Source organism: Xyrauchen texanus, chromosome 10 (assembly GCF_025860055.1).
Source record: "Xyrauchen texanus isolate HMW12.3.18 chromosome 10, RBS_HiC_50CHRs, whole genome shotgun sequence".
Lineage (NCBI taxonomy): Eukaryota > Metazoa > Chordata > Actinopteri > Cypriniformes > Catostomidae > Xyrauchen > Xyrauchen texanus.
In genome coordinates, this window is record NC_068285.1 from 25,531,265 (window position 1) to 25,554,669 (window position 23,405).

The window sequence follows — 23,405 nt, forward strand, 5'->3', positions numbered from 1 at the left end:
ATGTGCCCCTATCAGTATTCTTAAAAGGTTCTCAGTGTATGAATAACCCATTGGTTATAATCTTTAAATGAAAGTAACAAATATGAGTGGTCAACACTTCATTATAAGGTTCCATTTGTTAACATTAGGCCCTTTCCCACTGCAAGAACTAAAGCCCATTTTAGGTGCTTTTACCTGGAACTGGTACTTTTCATCGATTCTGCACATGAGGAACTAGAGTTAATCCTGTTTTAGTAAAACAGCCCTAACAAAAGTGTATCTCCAATTCTCTGTCATTGCAGATTTAGTTTTTGTGGCTGCTATTGAATTGCATGGGCAAACAACTGTCAAAAGAAAAATGGTCGACACTAGATGACATCACTACAGGGAGTTACTTTTGTGCGCGTGAATGCGAAAGGGGCAAAGTCTCCTCGGGTGTGCCATTCCTCTTAACGGGAAATTACAGTGAACAATACTTTTACAGAATGTATTAATCTCTGTTACTGTTAATTTCAACATATTCTAATACTTTTTAATAATTCAAAAGTTGTGTATGTTAACTTTAGTTAATTAATCTTGAACTAACAATTAACAATTGTATTTTTATCAACTATCATTAACTAAGAATACTAAATGCTGTAAAGAAATTCGACTCAGAGCAGTGTTTGTTCCTATTTGCAATATAAAGTATTTGTAAAAATCCTCTGATGGACAATTCCAGGCTTGAATTATATGCTTTAGTAGGTTTAACTTACAGTAACATGAAACTATATATACAGTATATTTCAGTTTTTCTGTAGGTCTAACTTGACTCAAGCAGCTGCATACAATATGTGTTCCAGCAGTTAAAGATTTCTATATTTCTTCATTTTATATGATCTTTTCCAAAATTTCTACTTCTATGTTGTTTATTCATTCCTGGGATGTGTTCGGTGAAGCTGACAGCACCAGACACTGTTCTATGCATACACAAGTATTTTAAGATTGTGAATCAACTTTCCAAGCATCATTTCGAGTGCCAAGTCACAGGCCCATGACAAGGGCTTTTCATGTGATCAAAATATTCTTGGAAACTGGATAGCATGTTTTATGGTGACTGAATTGGAGTGTTAGTTTTTATTTATTCTGCATAGACCATTATCAAAATGTCATGAAAACTGACATATTAAAAAACACATTTAATTAGAACAATAAGGACCAAGGCAGTCACAAGGAGAGATCACACCAGGAAGCAGGAAAAACATTCCAAAAAGATGTTTATTTTGTTGGAGGCGCAAAATGTGCAAAGTGTTTTAAAGCAAGCAAATAAAACTGAGGTAATCTAAAAACAGTACTAGAGCAGCACCCACTCTCCTCTCTAAACGAGAGAGGCCAGAGTTTCCTTTGTGCTGGAACAGCACTAACAACTTTGTCCATGCGCAACACTAGTCGTCCATCTTGTTTTTCCCCCAGGTGGCAGCTGGTTTAACTACAACATTTTCCTGCCATTTCCAATTAGACCATACCATTATTTTAAATTCCCCATTAATAAATACAGTGTAATTGAACAAATACATAAGAACAAGAGATGAATAGGAGTTAAAAGCAACACCAATTAATAAAATAAATGGGACGGATAAAAAACTTTTGCACATTAAACAGTTAAGACTTATTAAAGTAAGGAAATCTAAAATGAATGTTACCTCCATTATGTGCACACTTCCAAAATGGTTAGTGTCCACTCACTAAAAAAAGTAAAATAAATAGCAAACCCCATATAAATACAGAAAGGTGAGTAAAACAATAAATTAGTCCTTGGAACACATAGTTAAAATCCCTTGATGGAAGACTGATTCACCGGCTTTTTATCACAATTAGTAGTTCAAACAGGGCATGCCACTTATACGCATATTCTTTATTCATGAATTTGATAGAAGAAGGAGTCCCCTCTGATGCGCATCATTCAGTAGTGTCCTGCATTACCTGAAAACATGACAGACCAGCACACGAGAAGCTAATCCAATCACAGTATGTCACATTAATGAGTAGTCAAATTTGCCCCGCCACGCATAGGCGGAAATCGCGCGGAGGGGGGGAGTCAGGACCCCCCCATCTGAGGGTTGTCCCCCCCTAAAATATCATTAAAATATGTGTATTGTAAATAATATAATGATATATTCTTAAAATAATTGTTTAAGAAATAAAATAATACAAATTCAAACGGGGCAACAACAAAAAACCCCTTGGTGTCTTGCTCTTGAGAATTGTTATGTTTATTGTCACCCCCAACATTTTGATGAAATTTTTGCCCCTGTCGCCACGGTCTCATAATGAACCGAAAACAGAGGTTATGTCCTGCTCTATTTCTGTGGAGATGATCAAATGCAAGAAACAGAATCTCAAAGTCTTCCTTCATGAGAAATAAGGGCTTGTGTGTTAATCAGTGAGCCTTAAAATAATGTGTGAAAGTGAAGAATTTAAGGCAGAAATATTTTACTATTGCACAATACAACACAATACAGCTATACAGGTTGGCTGGGTCATAGTGAGTTTAACTAATCGTCATATTTGTGAAACACCCAAAACAGGCTATTAATCATCATAATCGCAATTATTTGTTTGACAATTAATTGTCAGCCCCTAGATTATTAGGTTCCCACCTTGTGAATTGTTTTGTTAATAATATATATGAAATTTCAAACAGTGACAGCACCTTGTCTCATTAGTACAAATTTCATTTCATGACATCATAAAAATTTATAGAATGTGAAATTTGTAAATTTTTAAAAAGTTAAAATTTGATTAAAATCATAAAACAAAATCAAATAAAAATTACAATATATTATATTGTGTGAATATATATGAAGAGGATCCCTCTCTCAGTTTGCTTAATATAATTTTTAGTTACATTGTGCTTACATGAGGTTAAACTTCTGACGGGTAAAAACAAATATGTACTATCCAATGACGATTTGTTTCTCCAACATGATCGTAGAGGGTTGTTAACTAACATTAAATGTATCCACTGCATTTATACACTACTCGACACACAATTTATCATCATCAGTGTACAAGAGCAAACAGATAATATTACTGCCGAAGTTACAATCATGATGATTAACATAAATTAACGTTAGCATTGCTAGGTTAATTGGCATAACGTAACACTACTTACGCCTTTACTAGCTAGCTATCATTAGCAGACTCAGGTAACGTTAAAAGATAAAAAGCTGAAACTGACATCCCTAGTTTTTTAATTTTTGAAAAAATAGTTTTCTATATAAACATGGTGTTGTTAAATGAGGCCCTGTGAGAGATTAGTTAGCACCACAGACTCTAGCTCTGAGTGAAAAATGTGGGTCGGATAGTGTCAATCCAGCAAATTTTAGCCAATCGCTTTTGGTGAGGCAGGCCTTGGCTCTGTTTGTGAACAGCTGTCAATTAAACCCTGGCTGGGGGTGAAGATCATCATGTATATGGGGAAGAATTGGGGCGCTGTTTCTCAATTCAATTTATTTCAAAGTTGCCTACTGCAGCTTTAAGAGCACAACACTTTTTACAAGAGCACAACACTAGCCTTTTTTTTTGCTCTCAAGCGCACCAGATGGAAGTATTTAACTTTAAAATGTAAAAAAATTTATTACGGGAGAGCATCCCCCAGAGGGTCGGAAGTACGTCACAGAGGATAACACTGCAATCGCATGTGAATAAACGCATATATACTCTAAAAACACCCAGTAAAGACTGCCGTAGTCTACCTGCAAGGTTAGAGAATAGTGAAGATATTTTCATGTGTGGATAGACTAAAGAATAAGGAATAGTTGATGCAAAATTATGCAATTGTCTCTTCCTATAGTCTTTGGACTATATAACTACAGTTGGTTGAGCTGTGCTGTAAATTTGCTTCCATTCAAACACTAAAAAATGTAAAGTGGGGAATCCTGTCTTCACACTTTTGTCTAAGCTCTTCCACTGTTCCTTTTCTGCCAGTTGTGTTAAGACACTCTGCAGAAAGAGCAGCACATTTTCTCAGCAGGGAAAGACAAACACAGCTGTGAAGGCTTTATATTTAAAGTCATATTTGGCTGTTGATAAAAACACATACAAATTATTAATCTTATTCATTCATCCTTCAATCCATCCATTAATCTTCTGTAGACAATAGCCCACTAGACACTAGTAGGTAGGATCGCAGGTAGTGCTGTAGGCTATCCCAGCTGTCTTGGGCCGAAGGCAAGGAAACAACCTGGATAGGTGGTCATCTAATTCATGATGTGAAAAATAAAGGATAACAGGTTAGATTATGTTGTAATTACATAATTGTCACAATAGCATAAATATATATATATATACACTCTCCGAACACTGTATTATCACAAATCTCTTACAAGTGCTAAATGAGGGATTAGATTGTCTTTTTCAGCAAGACCTATAGTCCCAGGAAAAGAATGAAGAATTTGCATTAGCTGCTCTGATTAATTTTGTGATCAAAATAAATGCTGCAAGCTTATTGACATGAGCCAGCAGAGCAGTGGAATAATGAACATTCAGTTTGGATTCCTGGCAACAGTTCCTCATCTTTGCTGCTCTTTATCCAATTCGTATCTGTTAAATGCACACCTGGCAGCCTTTTCATAAGAAATGGCATTTTTGCACCTATGTGCATTTTCCTCCAAGACGTCTAGGTACAATATTGAATATAAATTCTATGAGAAGCTCCCTGACTGGAAAATAAGTGGAAATGAGAAGTAAATCTTGAAACATTAATCATCACTTTATACAGTATGTTTGATTTAAAGTATGCATCCCCGGAGCCTCTATCGCCTACACTATACCTTCTAATGTATGTCTGCACCCAAAAGCTATTTTGGTGTTTTTTTGCCCTGTCATCTAATTTATAGGGCTGATATTTGTTCCACTAACCAAACACTCTCCATTGGAAACTTTACTCTATCTTCAAATGCATCTGAACAGATTTAGTATTGGTATTAGTTTGGGTTTTCATACCTGTATACACAATGAAGTTCTTTATTCAGCCATTGCTTTTACAACAGTGTCTGTTTAGTCCCACCATGTCTAACCAATTTACATTGCCATCAACTTGATGCTTGAGTGGTGAGCACAGCTATATTACTCATGCTCCATATTTCTACAGTATATATCTTATAGTCAGTTTAAGCACCTGGAGCCGAAGGAGTCCCCACTGTTTCAAAAGCTATTAATAAAACATATTTGTCCTTCTCAGTAATAAACTTACAGCTTGTCTTTCTTGTGCTCTGTATGCTGTTTACTAATTTTTTAAACAAAATAAGGAATTAGTGTTATAGTAACTCAAGGTGGCTTCCAAATTCTATCCTCTCTCTGTCTACCTCTGGAAACAGTAAGATGAAGGGTTTTTCTTGACTGTTTAAATTATATGAAAATGAAAGGAAATGACAAAACTCTTCGAATGTGTAGAATGTTCCAGATAACCAGTATTTATTTTTCCTCCTGCTGCTAAAATGCTCTTTTGCATATCTATGCAAAAATCTGCAGAGAAATGGAAACACAAAAATAGAAAAGAGTAAAGGTCAGTGAAAATAAGTTATTCCACTCAGATCAAAGATTAAATCAAACTTTAATTTTCATTTGTTTGCACTGCTTTTCAAACAGGGATGCGTTACTCAATATTTGACACATGGGGCAAATATAAATATAAATGGGTCAGCTTAATTCATAGCGAGGGTCAAAAATTCCTGATTACAATTATTAAAAATGAACTGAGGTCAGAATGAATGAATGAGTGCAGACATTCTGGTTTCAGTCCTGGTTTGTACATGATGACATGTTTGAGAAATGAACTGAACAGATTTGCATATATCTCAAAACTTACTGGGTGTCTGAATTAAAGGTACAGTATAATATTTCCAGAATGCTTAGCCCTCTATACCAGTTGAATGGAACACTACTGCAAGTACAGCTAATGTAGTTGTATATATATTTTGTAAATGTACTGGAACAGTAACGCATGGATTTGAGTTGCTTATGCTTTTATAAAACAGCAGCAACAGCAAAAGGATAAAAGACACACAAAAAAAGAACGTTAATTGGCCTTTGAGAGAATGTTCAATTAACAGTTGCATTCCTTATTAATAATTATCGAAATAAACGAATGTTCCGCCAAACAATATAGTTTCTTATCTGGTAACACTTTACAATAAGGTTCCATTTGTTAACATTAGTTAATACATTAGGTATCATGAACAAACAATTAACAATATTTGTTTTTACTGAATGTGTTATTATTTGCTAATGTTAGTTAATATAAATGTAATTGTTCAATGTTAGTACATGTTAGTTCATAGTGCATAACAAATATTAACCAATACCGCATTTGATTTTAAAAATCTATTAGTGTATGTTTTAATTAACATTAACTAAGATTAATAAATGCTCAATAAGAATAGTTCATTGTTAGTTCATGTTAACTAATGTTAATGAAACCTTATTGTAAAGTGTTACCCATTATCTTAACTGTAGGCTGTTTGTGGTTGCCAAGCAACATAGCAACTTGGCACATTAGAATGTGTGGCCACAGATGTGCATTTACAGTCATTTTACAACAGCTTTGTACAAGGCACATCTAATCAGAATTTTGAGTTGGAACCATCCGTTTTATAATTATGGATTTTACTTTCATATTCACATTCTCAGTTTAGAATAATGAATAATTTTAGTTTATCTTCATGATGTTATTTATAGAGAAAGACTGTTTATGTAGAACTGAATAATGCTGAAATCACTAAAAAATTTAATATGATTACAAACTAAATTACACTGGAAATGCAGTCCTACTTTCCTGCCCTCTAAACTGTGACTGGTTCTCGCTTTGCTTCCTTTTTTTTAGCCCTATGAGATAGGAAATGTTGTTTTGAGAATCCCTGCTTCTGCGTTAAACAGTTCTGTTAGAAAGTAAAGTTCTACTTTCTGTTCCCCCAGAGATTAAAGGAGTTTTATGATACCAGAAGCAAGCCTATTCTCTTGTTTTCTAAATGAGAGCAAAATGTATGCAGTCTCAAATGAAAGCGCCTTGGTATTCATCCTGTTGCTGCAACAGCCCTCCATGCCCAATCTTATTTTCTCCTCTTGACAGAGCCTGTCATTTGGGTGGAGTAGTAACTGCAGCTCCATAGCGGTGTCTGTTCCCCGAGGCGCTGATTAGTGGGGTGAACGGAGGGGTCTAGGCCACTGTGACAAAAATCAAGGGCTCTCTGAGGAAGGTCAGATGGCATGTTTTGAAGTTGAGGGCGCCGCCACCTTTCCCATTTTGTTGGAGATTAAGTCAATAATGTGCACTCATAACTGCACCGCCAGTATTGTTGGTCTATTTGCTAGACTCAATCTCAATCTTTTCACTCTCTCAGACCTCAACAAAGAGCACACTCTCCATATATCATGAGAAATGCTAAGGTTAACACTTAATCCCAACCTACTGACTTTAACCTTACATCAGTGCATTGGTGAGATATATGGTATGATTTAGCTGTTTAGGACATACTGGGAAAGAAAAAAAATATTGGAATCATGCAATCATTCGCCATGTTCAATATTACAAAAACTCTGTCGTATATGGATAGAGGTGCATTGAAATAATGTAACGTAACATAAATTCATTTTAGAACAGTGGTTCTCAACTGATCTCATAGATATTTCGCTCATTTACTTGTTCTTGTTAAAATGTTTAGATAAGACACTTCATACAACTGAGTTTATTGAGCGCTCACAGAGATGCGCAAGCCAAGAACACTCTCCCAGAATGTCATCTGTAGCACTGGGAAATTAATGAATTGTTATGACTTGGTTAATTCTGATGATTGAAATAAGAAAATTTATTCGCAGTCTTCCCAGCACCACTTGAGTGAGGACATAGAGATTAAAACACTATCAGAACACAACTTGCACAAAAAAGGAGCACAATAATTTTGATCAAATTAAAATCGTATTTGTAATGGAAGTAACAATGGAACAGAAACTTTCATTGAATTACCGAAAATAAGCATTATTTCTTGCGTCACTTCATAACAGGAAAATATGTGATTCCTATTCTTGTGATGGGTCAAACATACAATATGTGCTTTGCAGTGACACTGGATGAACATGAAAAATTACAAATAGTTTATAAGTATCATATTTTGTACACATCACTGTTCCATTCGAAGTGTTTTTGGAGTGTTTTTAGCATATCCTTTATAAACACATAAGGCCTACACAAGCACATAGAGCACAAAGTGTGATTAAAACTGGCATACTATTTGCACATGATGCACAGTGTCAATGAAGTAGCATCTGGCCCCTTTTTGTAATTATCATAGTGATGCGGTGCAAATTTGATTTTCAAGACATGTATTTTTGTCTTGTTTTCCTGTAAAAATATCAAAATGTCCTTAAAATAAGATACATTTACTCATGAGGAAAAATGGTGTAAGATATTAAGACTTGTTTTCAGAGAATATACTAATATCTTGAATTAAGTTTATACATGCTTGAAACAAGGAAAAACTGTTTTCCAATGGGGTAAGAAAAATAAGCTTAATTCAAGATTGATGTAAGCATTTGTTTTTTTTTCAAATGCTTACATCAGCATTTGAAAAAAGTTTTTTTTTCAAACATTGATAAGACTAATTCAATATATATTCTCTGAAAACAAGTCTTAATATCTGACGCAGTTTTGCTTCTCAAAAAAATTAATCTTGTTTTAAGGATATATGTATATTTATTTATATATTTTTGCAGTGTGTTGCCTGTAACAACTAATATGTTTTTCTGCATTTGGCCCTCAGTAGAATACGTTTGGACACATCTGTTCTAGGAGCTACATTTTTTGAAATAGACTAAAGAAACCACACATTTAAAGATTTAGATCATGATTATGTATTTCATAATCCTATAAACCTTTAGATTCTCATGGGAATACTTGTTGTGCACGAGACTTAAGGAGTTTTATAATTTAATTTAGGATAAAAATTTTACAACCTGTACTGAGCAAATTAATGTACAAATCCAGTTTTCAGCTGTGAACAGTGTTGGGTGTAATGCATTACCGAGTAATTAATTACTGTAATTAAATTACTTTTTCATTGAAAAAAGTAAAGTTTGGGATTACTCTTACTTTTTCAGTAATTTAATTACAGTTACTTATGATGTAATTATGTTAAATACATTATAGACTATAGATCAATTCTATATAAAACAAAAATCGCAATTTAATGACTAATGTTAAAATTTTGGTTTTCTAATTTAACGCTGCATCCTTAAATTCTTTGGCCAGTACCTGAATAATTTATTTGATTTTATATTATTTATTTGAAAGAATTAAAAGAACAGTTTCATGTCTATCCTTGCATTTTTCATCTGGTTCAGGTTGATAAGTGTTTTAGAAAGTAATTAGTAATAAGTGATGCATTACTTTTTACTGACAGAGTAATTAGCACAGTAATCTAATTTCACTGTAGAAAATGTAATTAGGAGTTAGTAATTAATTACTTTTTAGAGTAACTTACCCAACACTGGTTGTGAATAATTGAGAGGCATATGGCCCAGATAGACAGTGGCTGCAAAGACTCTGTTTGCAATTTTTCTTTAAACTCTTTTTGACTCCCCAAAGGCCAAACAGATTAGAGATCCATCATCAGAGCAGTGGCTGTGCTTTGTTCTTTTTTAATCACTGGTGTGGTGTGTATCTCACAGCAGAAGGGAAACTGGGTCCATAAATAGGAGCCATTTTTCTATTAAGTGCTGACAATCCATGCACTCTTACTGCATAAAACACACAACAACAAAAGTTGACTTTCTTAATCAGTATTTTTTATATATAAACATCTTCAAAACAAGATCATTTTACTTGAGAAACAAAATTGCATAAAATGTTTTAACTTGTTTCAAGAGAATATATCTTGAATCAAATTGCCAAAGGGGTTATACAAATAAACTTCCTTACAATGATATTATAGATAATAAAAATGTAATTGTCATCTTTCATGTTGTTCCAAATCAAATTATGACTTCGGCATAATGTTAGCCTAAGTCACCATTCACTTTCATTGCATCTATTTCCATACAATACAAGTGAATTGTGACTGAGGCTATCAGTCCCTAACCTACTGCTTAAAATCTACTTTTGTGTTCAACGGAAGAAAGAAAGTCATAAAAGTTTAGAATGGTGAATCAACAACAAAATTATTTTCATTTTTGGGTGAACTATCCCTTCAGTTCTAGATATATTCTCTATAAAATAAATCTTATTAAACTATTAATTAAGTTAATTAATTTGGTAAAGAATGTTTTTCTGGTAGCAAGACAGAAATACAGATTAAGATTTTTTTTTTTTGCAGTATTCCCCTCTCTCCATTTCCATTTATTCTCTTTTAACTTCATCGCCAGCAGTCTGTTTGCACCCGGCTGGAATCTGCAAGCTCCTGCTGTCGGGTTTATGTCAAGAGCATCTGGAGCACATGTGGCACTTGGTTGGCCTCAGACTGAATGGCCAAGATGGATTAAGTGCTAACGCAACTTGTCACAACAGAGGGCTCGATTTGAAGTGGATAGGCCTATATATATATCCATGAATCAAAAGAGATGCTTGGCTTCCCTTCAGTGAAACAACACATCTGCAACTTGGAGGTTAAATTGGGTGAATGCAAGGACATGGCAGGGGCTGTTTGATGATAGAGGTTGCAGCAGAATGTTCACAGCTCAATATACATGTGGGAAACCAAATGCATCAACCCAGCAGGTACAGTATATTGTGCAGGACGCAGATGGAATATAAAGATGGAATAGAGGCATTTTCTTAACAGTCTTCTATTCTTTGGGGAAGCAGAAGACAAGGTCTTAGAGACCTTAGACATCACATGTTGATAATTTATCATCACATGACATTCAGTTACATCTCTCTGACAGGGTGTGAATTACTTGCAAACATTTTTAGTGCAAAGTGCTGTGCTGGCTGGGAAGTAACTTCACACTGGAATGGATGTTTAATCTGGATTTATAATGTCATTCAACACTGTATTAGAAATTTCAGAAATATTTGTTATTACTCTTCATAAAATGGAGTGTTACAAATTTTTTTTGAGAAGGGCATGTTCATTTAATCTGTCCAATCACAATGTCAGAGTAATCTTATATAAACTGCTGCTCACTGCTCCAACAATTCTTTCAGCATACCTCCTCCACCCCAACTCCACCTTCTGTTTATTTATTACTAAACTCCAATAATGTCTGGGGGGGTGTTCAGTGTGTGGGTCAAATCTCGAGAATAAGCCCTCCACTATGGAACTGCAGCATGATCACACAGGATGTCAGCATGCTGTTTCTGAAAGTTCCGTACCATAGGATCGGCGACAGTGTGTCGACTAATAGACACGGGACATTTCCCATCAGCTTCAGTGCATTTCTACACATACTTAAAATACATAAATTCTTCTTTTGGTTTTGGTAGATTTCTCAAACACACAAAAATCTGCCAGTACCACAAGACAAAATAAGCATACTTTCTGTGTTGTTTATCAGGTAAACACGACAAAATACTTGTTAAGAATAATATATACTAAATGGAATTTCCATTTACGTTGGGACGTATCGAAATTCACTCACAAACTCAAAATATTACAAATCAAAATGACGTACAAGAGTATAAATAAATTGGGACATTGTAAATCAGGATGTTCACTAAATGTCAACTTGAATCTCCTCAAAGTGCAACCATAAAGTTTAGTTCTACCCCAGAGTGCTTGCTTAGATCCAAACTGAAAGAGGAAAACCACAAGACTAATAAACGCACCATACCTGTGTCTACACTTGAGTCACATTACAGCTAAGGACATGCAGCCCTAAAGGCCTAATCTGGGAAGAGCCGAGCACCGCAGTGATATGGCATTTTAAGTAGTCTCTGAATTATGGATATCCCTCTGAGTGCATTTTCATGTCCTCTTATTTGATATCATTCCAGTCCATTTCGAAGCTGTATAAATACCACACCTATTAAAGGCAGCTAATGGCTTATTGCTGTACAGGTGTATGTTGCTCAGTGACAAAATATCCTGGGGTAATGATTCAGAATCTAGTGCTTCTCATATAAAACACACCCTCATGTTGCCTGCACTCAATGTATAGCAGCCATGTGTTTCTGTCATACTTCAGATGGTTCAGTATTTTTGACTTCATGCATATGACACATGACACACTCAGGAAAGCTATATAATGTGTGAAGAAGACACCCTTTGGTTGCCTGTGGATTTGAAAGATCTGGTCTAAGTATCATGGCAGCATTTCACAATAACACTAAACTATCTTGCCTTTATGCTATTTTGACACTGAGGCACTATATCATGGCTGACTGCAATGGCTCACAATTCACTTGTGCCTTTTTTTTTGTAAATGGGAAACGTTATTGATGCAGACCACAATGTAATTTGTCTTACTCCAAAATCTATCTTGTTTGTAAAGGGGAGGCTTTACATTATTATTATTATTATTATTATTATTATTGAATCCCTGGGGAGTTTCTTGCAGAGTTGATACAGAGACATGGTCCAGTTTCAAAAGAGCTTTCCTTGCAGCTACCTATTATTTTGTTTTTGTTTAAAGGATGATTTTGTCCTTCCACATCTGGAATAAGAAACTCTAACAGTAAAGTTAAGAGGAATGATGGGAGGATGAGTCAGATTAAGTAGTGTGGATTGATTAATAAGTGGATATATATAAGATTAATTGGCTTATCACCAAGCAATCCTCTCTCAGGCATCTTACGCAGCTTAAAGGAAGTTTGAAAATGCCACAAAGCACAGCAGGGAGTATTTTGCAGTCACTGAAGGATTAAAAAGTCTCAATAACTGAAAATTAGTAGTAGCCATTTCTCAGAACAAACATTCTTAATATTCCTGAAAGCTTTTGAGGGAGGAAACGAGAGCCATTTTGCATCCTTCTTTTTGAAAAGGATTTCATGAATAATCTGTCTTAGTTATTAACATTCTTTTTTTAAATACCAAATCTTAAATGCCAGTTCGTCAAAGTAATGTTGGAGTCATCAATCTGCTGGTTTCTTGGGGAATACTTAGCCTATTGACAAACGTGAAGAGCTTTTTTGAAGAAAACCTTGCAGTAATTCATCCTCACTGAGGAAAATTATTACCTTGGCTGATGACCAGAACTTCAGTGGAGTTGAATCCAAACACAGGAATCCATTTTCAGCCTCGTTTATTATTTCTATTTTGGCAAAGTTCATCCAGATATATGCTAGCATTTAAAACACGATTGCCCTCCTTCACTTTGAGAAACATCAATTCACATTCCTTTGTGCCAGTGTCCACAGCCATCTGGAATGCTGAGTAGAGCTGTTCTCTTTATTTCACCAGTTCCCTTTCTCTCCTTTATGTTCCATACCACATCTTTAATATGCCAATCAGACGTTAGAAAAATGTCAGCAATCTGCACATACTACAATTTTCAGGGTGTTCTGTAGGGTTGGGAATCAGCAGGATCCTGGTCAAAAGATATTATTTTGATATCTGGGTTGTGCTACAGTAATATTGCGATTATTTATGTTTCTTAATTTTGTGGTGCCTTCATTTTTGGGTTGTAAAGAAACAACACAGGATACAAAATTATATTTTGTTGTTTTTATTCTGACTCCTGTCTCGGAAAAAGGACAGCGATCAATGGGGCCATATTGTATAAAAAAAAAAGAAGAAGAAAACTTAAATAAGCATAATTATGATAATGGAATATGGTAATGAAAAACGGTAGAGGCTCATGTTAACTGAAAACACAAACAGGGCATTAGCCTACCCACATACATCAACACATGTAGTATCAACACATACTACTTGGCTATGTCATTCACAGCACCCCATTCACTTGCTTAAACCACTCAAAGCATCACTGTAAATCATTTGACTTAAAATCAACAGTAACTTACTGGCAACAAGTAGCCAGCTTGTTGCTGTATTCCATACCACAGTAAAATTACTGTAAAACCATCTACAGCAGTTTACAGCATACTGTATAATGATTTACAATATGTGCTGTACTGTAAAATTAATGGGAGTCATTGTTTGTATGACATATTTTAAAATACATTAAATTAGCTGTACAGTAAATTAATTGCAATAATTATTTGTATGTTATATTTTATATTGCATTGTCCATACCGTAGAACTAACCATAGTAAGCACAGTTTTCACTTGAAGTTAGAGTAACCAACTATTAAAGTTAAATGTTAAAAAAGCCTTTTTCAAACAGAACATTTATTACACAATGAAAACTCAAATATCACATAAATGTTACTCATAAAGCTAAATAATGACTACACACATAAAAGTCCATTCAAAAACTTAAATATTATGTTCACCAGATGTTCAAATGACTGAAAGAACACTCTCCAATTCTTTGCCTGTCCAGACCTCGAGAACAAAATACAAAAAACTATTCATTTCATGTAACTTTAGTTTTGTTTTTATATCAACATGGCATTTAAGCTTCAAGGGAGAGAATAAACGTTTAACAACCAAGGTTCATTCAGAAAGGACTGAGATAGCATTTACTTACATATCGAATACAATTCAGAGCAAGATATTTACACATGTAATATTTGTACATAATATAACTTTATTTTAGATGGACGGGTCAAATAAATTGGCCGGTATAACTCTGCAGCACATCAAATAATAATAAAAACGAGCCGTCCAAAGAGTTGCACATGTTCAACCGGTGTAAAAACAACATTTGTTCACAGACAAGGTAATTAGGTTGCTTAGTACTTTAAAATTTGTAAGTGCTTACTTCAATACTAAACAGAATGGCCGTATCTGTTTCAGAATGTAAACTTTATTGTTACACCGCTACTTGTCGAAAATTATGTCCAGATCTTCATTGTCAAATGATTCATGTTTGAAAAAGAATATTATAAACTGCTAAAAGATGCTTTGTGCAATTTATGGTGCTCACCTGGCTCAGTCGAAAAGCTCCTCTCAAGGCTGAAGTGTTGAGGAGTCGAGTGCAGGCTCAACGTTCATTGGTTGCTAGGTGCATTCTCATACAGTTCTACTTTTTATGTGATTGTATGAGTAAATCCAATGCTGAGAAGTCATCACCAGGGTTTTTTTTTTTTTTTGATAATAGATCACTGAATAATACCACAAATTTCCCCTCTAAATTGTGAATGTACAGGTTTTAGATTGGGCCAGCTCTCAGGCAATTTAACAGTACATCTCTGTAATTATTTTACCGCTTATTTTTTCCTATACTGTCAATAACAATAATACTGTCAAAACAACAAAAATAATTTTAAGAATCATACAATGATTTTAAAATTTTATATTTACCCAAAGAATTATCAACAGATGAACAAAACCAGGAGATCTCCTGCACAACGTGTCCGCCCTTGTCTCCAACATGGGAGAGAGCAGGAAAGCAGGCATCGAAAAGCAGGAGTAGCAAAAGTCTGGTCCCAAAGGGGTCATGTCTAATCTATGACCAGATTTAAATAACATGAAATTTCTCCACTCAGCAGCATTTATGATTCAAAACTGTGGTACTGTATATTGTGTTCATTAACTCACTTGTTTCTTATTCAACTTCATTGGACTTTGGTGCTTTGCACAAAAAGTCCTAAACTTCTTGCTTTACTTAATTGTTGAGCCATGGAAGGAGTGTGCAATATATCAGTGTCAAGAACATAGAAAAAACAAAAAACAGTGCCAGGAAATAGTGCACCATGGCTTCAGTATGTTTATCTTTATATGATAACTCTTGCAGTAGCTGTATGGAGGTTCTGTACTGGCAATGACATCTATACAAACTAAACAAGTTATATACTTCTTAACTCATTTGGAGGATTTTGGCTGACTAAAAATATTGTTCATTTACCAGACAGATAAAACTGACTTTGGCAACAGTAGGTCAAAAATGTTGCTACTGAATCAATCTGTGCTTATAGAACATTGAATTACTGCCCTCAGTGGCCAAAGCTAGAAGTGTTGTTGAACATATGGGCACATATCAGCTCCGGTTTCCAGGTAGAAATGTCCACAGAGTGGTGCCAAATGTGAGTAAAAATATTTGTTTTAAATTATATAATACAGTCATAAGATAAAATTATATTATAAATGCAAACCATAAACCTAACCGTCAGTGGACGAAAATGGAACCTCCGAATCTCACTCCATTGTTTATGTGATTACTTCCTTGTTTCCATGAGACCAAAAGCAGAGTCACGGGAGGCACTAGAGGTAAGCGTGTTTATGCTTGAATTGATGCAAAAATGTCTGATGAAGGGTTAGCACTTGTCAGTACTTCAGCTGAATGGTGTGCATTTCACGTTACATAAACTTTTGAATGCTACATGTTGATTTCCCATGTGATTATGTTGCGTAGACCTAAAGGTCCAATGAATGCTTTTTAACTGAGACAAGGAGGGTAAATACTTTTTTTCCTTCAGCTGAAGTGACGAATCATAGTTTTCTAAAGATATTTATGTGCCGAATTGCATGCACGAAAATTGGTTACATCAATAGTTGAAGTATTTCAGGCTATTCAGTTCTAATAATGGCACCTTTTTGGTTGCAATTTTCCAACTTAGAAAGCAGAAACTAGTCCTCTCTGTCCAAATATCCTCTCTGAATGTGATATGTGTTGTGACAGAACATTGTGAGAGGCCTAAGGCAGTGCATAAATTCACATCCAAAAATGTCCTCGTAAACCACACACACACACACACACACACACACACACACACACACACACACACACACACACACACACACACACACACACACACACACACACACATGTTGTGTTTCCATGTTTTATGGGGACTTTCCATAGACATAATGGTTTTTATACTGTACAAACTTTATATTCTATCCCCTAAACCTAACCCTACCCCTAAACCTAACCCTCACAGAAAACTTTCTGCATTTTTACATTTTCAAAAAACATAATTTAGTATGATTTATAAGCTGTTTTCCTCATGGGGACTGACAAAATGTCCCCACAAGGTCAAAAATTTCGGGTTTTACTATCCTTATGGGGACATTTGGTCCCCACAAAGTGATAAATACACGCTCACACACACACACACACACACACACACACACACACACACACACACACACACACACACACACACACACACACACACACACACACACAGAGACAGTCTGTGGAGACTTGGCTACTGTTAATCTGAGGTAATGTCAACATGGTTGAGTGGATCCAGAGGTTCAGTTGCTATTCCTGGCATCCTTCTATCTGTCTATCAGAAGGATACCCCACTGTGAGCTGAAGAGAGGTGTTGAGAGCAAACAGCCACACAAGTAGCCCTGTTAGACAGAAGTGTAAGTGGCCGGCAGGGCAGATTTACATGGTATGAGAAAAAGAGGCGGGCGGGGAATGCTAATTACAGTCCTAGCTATTGACCCAAGGTAAACACAACATGCATTGTGCAGACAACTGAATGATTAATGATCTTTTCTGAACATTGTGATGCAGTGACGTTAACGAACACTAAAATGAAACTAAATCAAAACATTTTTGTTAACTAAAAACCAAAAGTCTAGGTTACGTATGTAACCTCCGTTCCCTGATGGAGGGAACGAGACGTTGTGTCAGAGAAGCGACACTAGGGGTCTCTCTTGAGCGCCGATATTCACCTCTGAACTATGAAAAAAGGCCAATGAGAGTTGGCAACCAGTATTTGCTTGTCCTGCCCCCGGACATACGGGTATTTAAGCGGCGCAAATACGGGAGTTCATTCAGGATTTTTCTGAGGAGCCGGAAATGGTCCGGCCACAACAGTGGCTCGGCACAGCAACGTGGCAGGGGAGACACAACGTCTCGTTCCCTCCATCAGGGAACGGAGGTTACATACGTAACCTAGATGTTCCCCTTCTGTCGCTCTCTCCACGTTGTGTCAGAGAACCGACACTAGTGGTCCACTTATAAAAGTGCCATGCGCTGAGCCGTGTACGTGAACTGCTGATACAGGAGCAAGCAGGTATTCTTACGTGCAGGATGACCAACTGTATCAGGCTGCACGTACCCTTCCCCAATGCCCCATTTAAGCCATCAGGATTCCTTATCGTTACCCTGGAGGGCAACAAGGTGCTGGCCGCCAACCTGGGAACGGGCCAAGCCTGGCCGGGCCTCTTTTCTCTCTATGTTTCTCGCGATAGAGCAACTAAGGCCGGGCCCTTACACGCATTGAGGGAAGGGGGTCTTAGCCCTTATCCAGGGCGGAGAAGACCCTGCGGAGGCCACGCCTACCTGAGAGGGGAGGCAAGTTTAAGTGGCAAAACCATCAGAGGCCTGCTTAGGGCCTATGTGGAAAAGTCGGTGCGGTGGTGGATCCAGCCTCATAGAGGGGGGAACATACAGCACGGCAGCCGAGGCAGCCATGACTGCCTAAGGGAAACACGGAGTCAGCTCGCCAGAGGGGACAGAACCGTGGTGTTACACACAGGGGAGTCCGAAGGAGGCCTTACCTGTGGAGCACCTATACCAGTACAGGGTAGCTTGCGGTACCAAGCAGTGGCTTGGGTCAGCGAGTTCCTCCGCTGAACTGCGACCCACGAGGGCTAGGGAGGAATCGACCAGTGTCCCAAACCTGAGATCTCCTGTGAATGAAGGCGCACTGTTTCCCCTGGTTAGGGGAAGGGCGCTAGGTGCAAGCGATTCACCCGATCAGATCGTGGGCGTGCCACCGAAGTTCTCACGGGCTCGGTACCTGAGAAAACACGGACGATACTGACTCAACTCGGAGATTGTAGAATCTCGCAAAAGTGTTAGGTGTTGCCCAGCCCTCTGCTCTACAAATGTCTGCTAGGGCAGTGCCCCTAGCCAGTGCCCATGAGGACGCTAACACTCCTGGTGGAGTGAGCTCGGACCCGCAAGGGGGGCACGGCCTGGGTGTGATAAGCCAGGAAATGGCATCGACAACCCAGTGGGTGAGTCTCTGCTTGGAGACAGCATTCCCTTTCTGCTGTCCCCCAAAGCAGATGAAGAGCTGCTCAGAGCGTCTGGTGCTCTGTGTGCGGTCCAGATAAATACGTAAAGCACGTACTGGACACAGCAGTGAAAGGGCTGGGTCTGCCTCCTCCCGGGTCAGCGCTTGCAGGTTCACTACCTGATCCCTGAAGGGCGTGGTAGGAACCTTGGGCACATAGCCCGGTCGTGGTCTTAGGATCACGAAAGTATCTGCCGGACCGAACTCCAGGCAAGCGTCGCTAACAGAGAACACATGCAGGTCGCCGACCCTCTTGATGGAAGCGAGCGCGATCAGCAGGGCAGTCTTGAGAGAGAGCGCCCTGAGTCCAGCTGAGTCAAGCGGCTCAAGGGGGGTCTCTGGAGTCCCGTAAGGATGACTGAGAGATCCCAGGATGGGAACAGGTTAGGCCGGGAGGGAGTTATCCTCCGGGCACCTTTTAGGAACCTGACGATTAAGTCGTGCTTACCAAGAGACTTGCCATCTACCGTGTCGTGGTGGGCCGCGATAGTGGCGACATACACCTTGAGGGTGGAGGGGGACAGCTCCTCTCCAGCCTCTCCTGAAGAAACACGAGCACTGACCTAACTGCGCACTTCTGCGGTCTTCGGCTCGGAAGAACACCAGTCCGCGAACAGACGCCACTTTAGAGCGTAGAGATGCCTGGTAGAGGGGGCTCTGGCTTGATTGATTGTATCTATGACGGTCGGTGGTAGGCCGGCTAGATCTTCTGCATCCTGTCCAAGGGCCAGACGTGGAGGTTCCAGAGGTCTGGGTGCGGGTGCCAGAGCGTGCCCCGTCCCTGAGAAAGAAGGTCCTTCCTCAGGGGAATTCGTCAGGGAGGGGCTGTCGTGAGGAGTGTGAGGTCCGAAAACCAAGTCCGGGTAGGCCAGTAAGGGGCTACCAGAATGACTTGCTCCTCGTCCTCCCTGACCTTGCATAGCATCTGTGCAAGAAGGCTCACTGGGGGGAATGCGTACTTGCGCAGCCCCGCAGGCCAGCTGTGTGCCAACGCATCTGCCCCGAGGGGAGCCTCTGTCAGGGCATACCAGAGCGGGCAGTGGGAGGTTTCTTGGGAGGCAAACAGGTCTACCTGAGCCTTGCCGAAACGGTCCCAAATCAGCTGGACTGACTGGGGGTGGAGCCTCCACTCTCCGCCAGGCAAGCTTTGTCTTGACAGCGCGTCCGCTATCACATTGAGGTTTCCGGGGATGTGAGTGGTGCGCAGGGACTCCAGTCGCTGCTGACTCCAAAGGAGGAGACGACGGGCGAGCTGTGACATGTGGAGGGAGCGTACTCCGCCTTGGCGGTTTATGTAGCTACGACCGTGGTGCTGTCTGTCCTGACTAGGACGTGTTTGTTTCGAAATTAATGGAAGAAACTTCTGCAGGGCCAGAAAAACAGCCAGCAGCTCTAGGCAGTTGATGTGCCAGCGCAGCGGGCCTCGGTTCCACTGGCCTGCGGCTGCGCGCCCGTTGCATACGGTGCCCCAACCCAATTTGGAGGCATCGGTTGTGACCACAACGCATCGGGACACCTGCTGCAAGGGTACTCCTGCCCTTAGGAAGCAGTGGTCTGTCCAGGGTTTGAAGGTTTGGCGGCAGGCAGAGGTAACTTTTATGTTGTGCGTGCCGTGGCGCCATGCTCGTCTCGGGACTCGAGTCCGGAGCCAGTGCTGCAGTGGTCTCATATGCATCAACCCCAGCGGCGCGGCTGCCACGGAGGATGCCATATGCCCCAGGTGCTGTTGGAAACGTTTTAGCGGGACCATGGCGCCTGGCTTGAAGGAAGCGAGGCATTTCAGCACTGACTGAGCACGCTCGTTGGAGAGACGTGCTGTCATTGGGACTGAGTCTAACTCCAGACCGAGAAAAGAGATGCTCTGGACCGGGGAGAGCTTGCTCTTTTCCCAGTTGACCTGAAACCCCAAACGGCTGAGGTGGCTTAGCACCTGGTCTCTGTGCGCATAGTAACTCTCGGGAGTGGGCCAGTATGAGCCAGTCATCAAGGTAATTGAGTATGCGTATGCCGGCTTCTCGGAGCGGGGCAAGAGCTGCCTCTGCGACTTTCGTGAAGACGTGAGGGGACAGAGACAGGCCAAAGGGGAGGACTTTGTTCTGATACGCCTGGCCGTCGAACGTGAACCTTAGGAAGGGGCGGTGTCGAGGGCGAATTGAGACGTGGAAGTACGCGTCCTTCAGGTCTACCGCTGCGAACCAATCTAGATGCCGGACGCCAGATAGAATTTGTTTCTGGGTGAGCATTTTGAACGGGAGTTTGGACAGGGTCCGATTGAGAACTCGCAGGTCCAATATTGGTCGTAAGCCGCCGCCTTTCTTGGGTACAACGAAGTAAGGGCTGTAGAAACCCTTCTTCATTTCGGTTGGAGGGACAGGCTCTATCGCGTCCTTTAATAGAAGGGAGGCGATTTCTTCATGCAGGGAGAGGGCATGTTGGCCGTGTACTGCGGAAAAATGCACGCCCACGAAGGGGGGCGGAGACCTGGCAAACTGAATTGCGTAACCGAGTCGAATGGTGCAGCCAGTGTGACGGGTTGGGCAGTGAAAGCCACGCCTCTAAACTCCGTGCTAGGGGCACCAAGGGGACGGGTTTTTTGGACGTACCCGGCGGGGCTTCGCAGCGGTGCGGAACAGGTAACGAGGCTCTGGTGCTGAGAATAAACACAAATCACTTACCTTGCTACGCGCACCGGCGGGGGGCGGGTTCGTGACTGAGGAGGAGGTCTGGTGTTGGCGTCCTCTGGACTCGTCTGAACCGGCCGGCCGGGGAACAGTCGTGGCGCTGAAGGCGGGGACACCGCATCCATGGAGCCGGGACTGTTGAGGCCTGAAAGCAGAGTGCCGTGAGAACGGCATTTGCGGGCCATGTGCCCCAGAGACAAAGGAAATAGCTCTTTTATTGAGAATTTGGGTACCGCAGCCCGTGTTAGGGGGTGCGGCAAATGAAAAAACAAAGGATTCTCCTCCCGGCCCTCCATCGGGGACGGAGCGGTCTTACCACCTCCGGAGCTAATGTCTTGGGCTCTGGGTGCGTTGTCTCAGGAGCGCCCGGGAGCCTTCGGGGTCCTCGAGGGGGTCCGTGAGACAGGGGGCGTGCGCTTCCCGCGGTTTGCTTGACACTGGGGCTGAGAGCTGGGCCCGGGTTGAGGCGGAGCAGGGGCTCGCCTTCTGGCCGTGGGAGGACGCCCTCGGCGAGCAGACGGGGCATGGGCCGTGGCGGCAGGCTTGCGGCGAGGCATGATGTGAGAGATGGCCTCCGTCTGCTTCTTCACCATGGAGAACTGCTGGGCAAAGTCCTCGACGGTGTCGCCGAAGAGGCCGAACTGGGAGACAGGGGCGTTGAGGAAGCGAGTCTTGTCGGCTTCACGCATCTCGACCATGTTCAGCCACAGTTGACGTTACTGGACGACTAGCGTGGCCATCGCCTGCCCGATCCCTTGCGCTGTGACCTTCGTCGCTCTCAGGGCGAGGTCGGTCGCTGAGCGCAGTTCCTGCAGCGTGTCGGGACGAGGGCCACCCCGTGCATGTTGCGTAGTGCCTTGGCTTGGTGGACCTGCAGGAGAGCCATGGCATGCAGGGCGAAAGCGGCGCGTCCGGCCTTCGCTGTCAGCGAGGAGGTTGCTCTACAGGTCCGGGAAGGGAGTACGGGGCGACCTCGCCAGGTGGTAGGGGTACCGGGGCATAGATGGATCGCAACGGCCCTATCCCCCTGGGGAATCGCCTCGTACCCATGGCGCACTCTGCCATCGAGGGTGGCGAGGGCGGACGAGCCTGTGGCGATGTGACGAGTGGAGAGGGGTGCTCTCCACGAAGACGTCAGCTCATCATGCACTTCCGGGAAAAACGGGACCGGGGGGGGCGAGGCTGTGAGCGGCACACAGACCCCAGGAACCAGTCGTCGAGCCGTGATGGTTGTGGGGAGGATGGAGGGTTCCAATCCAAGCCCACGCTGTCGGCTGCCCGGGAAAGCATGTCCGTCATCTGTGCATCAGCCTCAGCCTGGGCGTGCAGGCCCGAAAGCGGCAGCCCAGGGGAGTCCTCAGCATCAGATAACCCGCCCTCCGATGCCGCGGCGAGCTCATCTGCTTCCATCGCAAGAGGGTCGGCCGACTGGCTGTGAGGCGAGTCACCACTACCTCGAGTAAGGACGGGAATCAACGAGCGTGTCGGGGCGCGGGTGGTCCGAGGGAGCGTACCCGGCGGAGCTGCACCCGCTGCCATCCCCAAATCGCCTCCATCGCCAGCCGCATCGTCCTCAATCCCGTGGGAAGAAGGAGCGACACGGGGGTGGCTGGAGTGGCTTGCTCACGGTTGTAAGCAAGCCGCGACCGCAACGTTGTCATGGTCATGTTCTCGCAGTGAGAACATGAACCATCCACAAACGCAGCCTCGGTTTGATCGCTACC

The 23,405-nt window shown here is 41.2% G+C and overlaps 1 protein-coding gene across 3 annotated transcripts in view; it reads left to right on the plus strand.

The window, feature by feature from the left end:
- Positions 1 to 23,405, plus strand: part of LOC127650660 (calcitonin gene-related peptide type 1 receptor-like) — a 79,269-nt gene that overhangs the window by 15,505 nt on the left and 40,359 nt on the right. Inside the window, exon 1 of one of the 3 annotated variants that reach the window (XM_052136230.1) lies at positions 10,633 to 10,729. The exons of the other annotated variants lie outside the window; for them this stretch is intronic. Coding sequence (XP_051992190.1) covers positions 10,679 to 10,729 — 51 coding nt within the window. The 5' untranslated portion in view covers positions 10,633 to 10,678. Of the gene's footprint in view, positions 1 to 10,632; positions 10,730 to 23,405 lie in introns of those variants that run through there. 3 annotated transcript variants of the gene reach the window in all.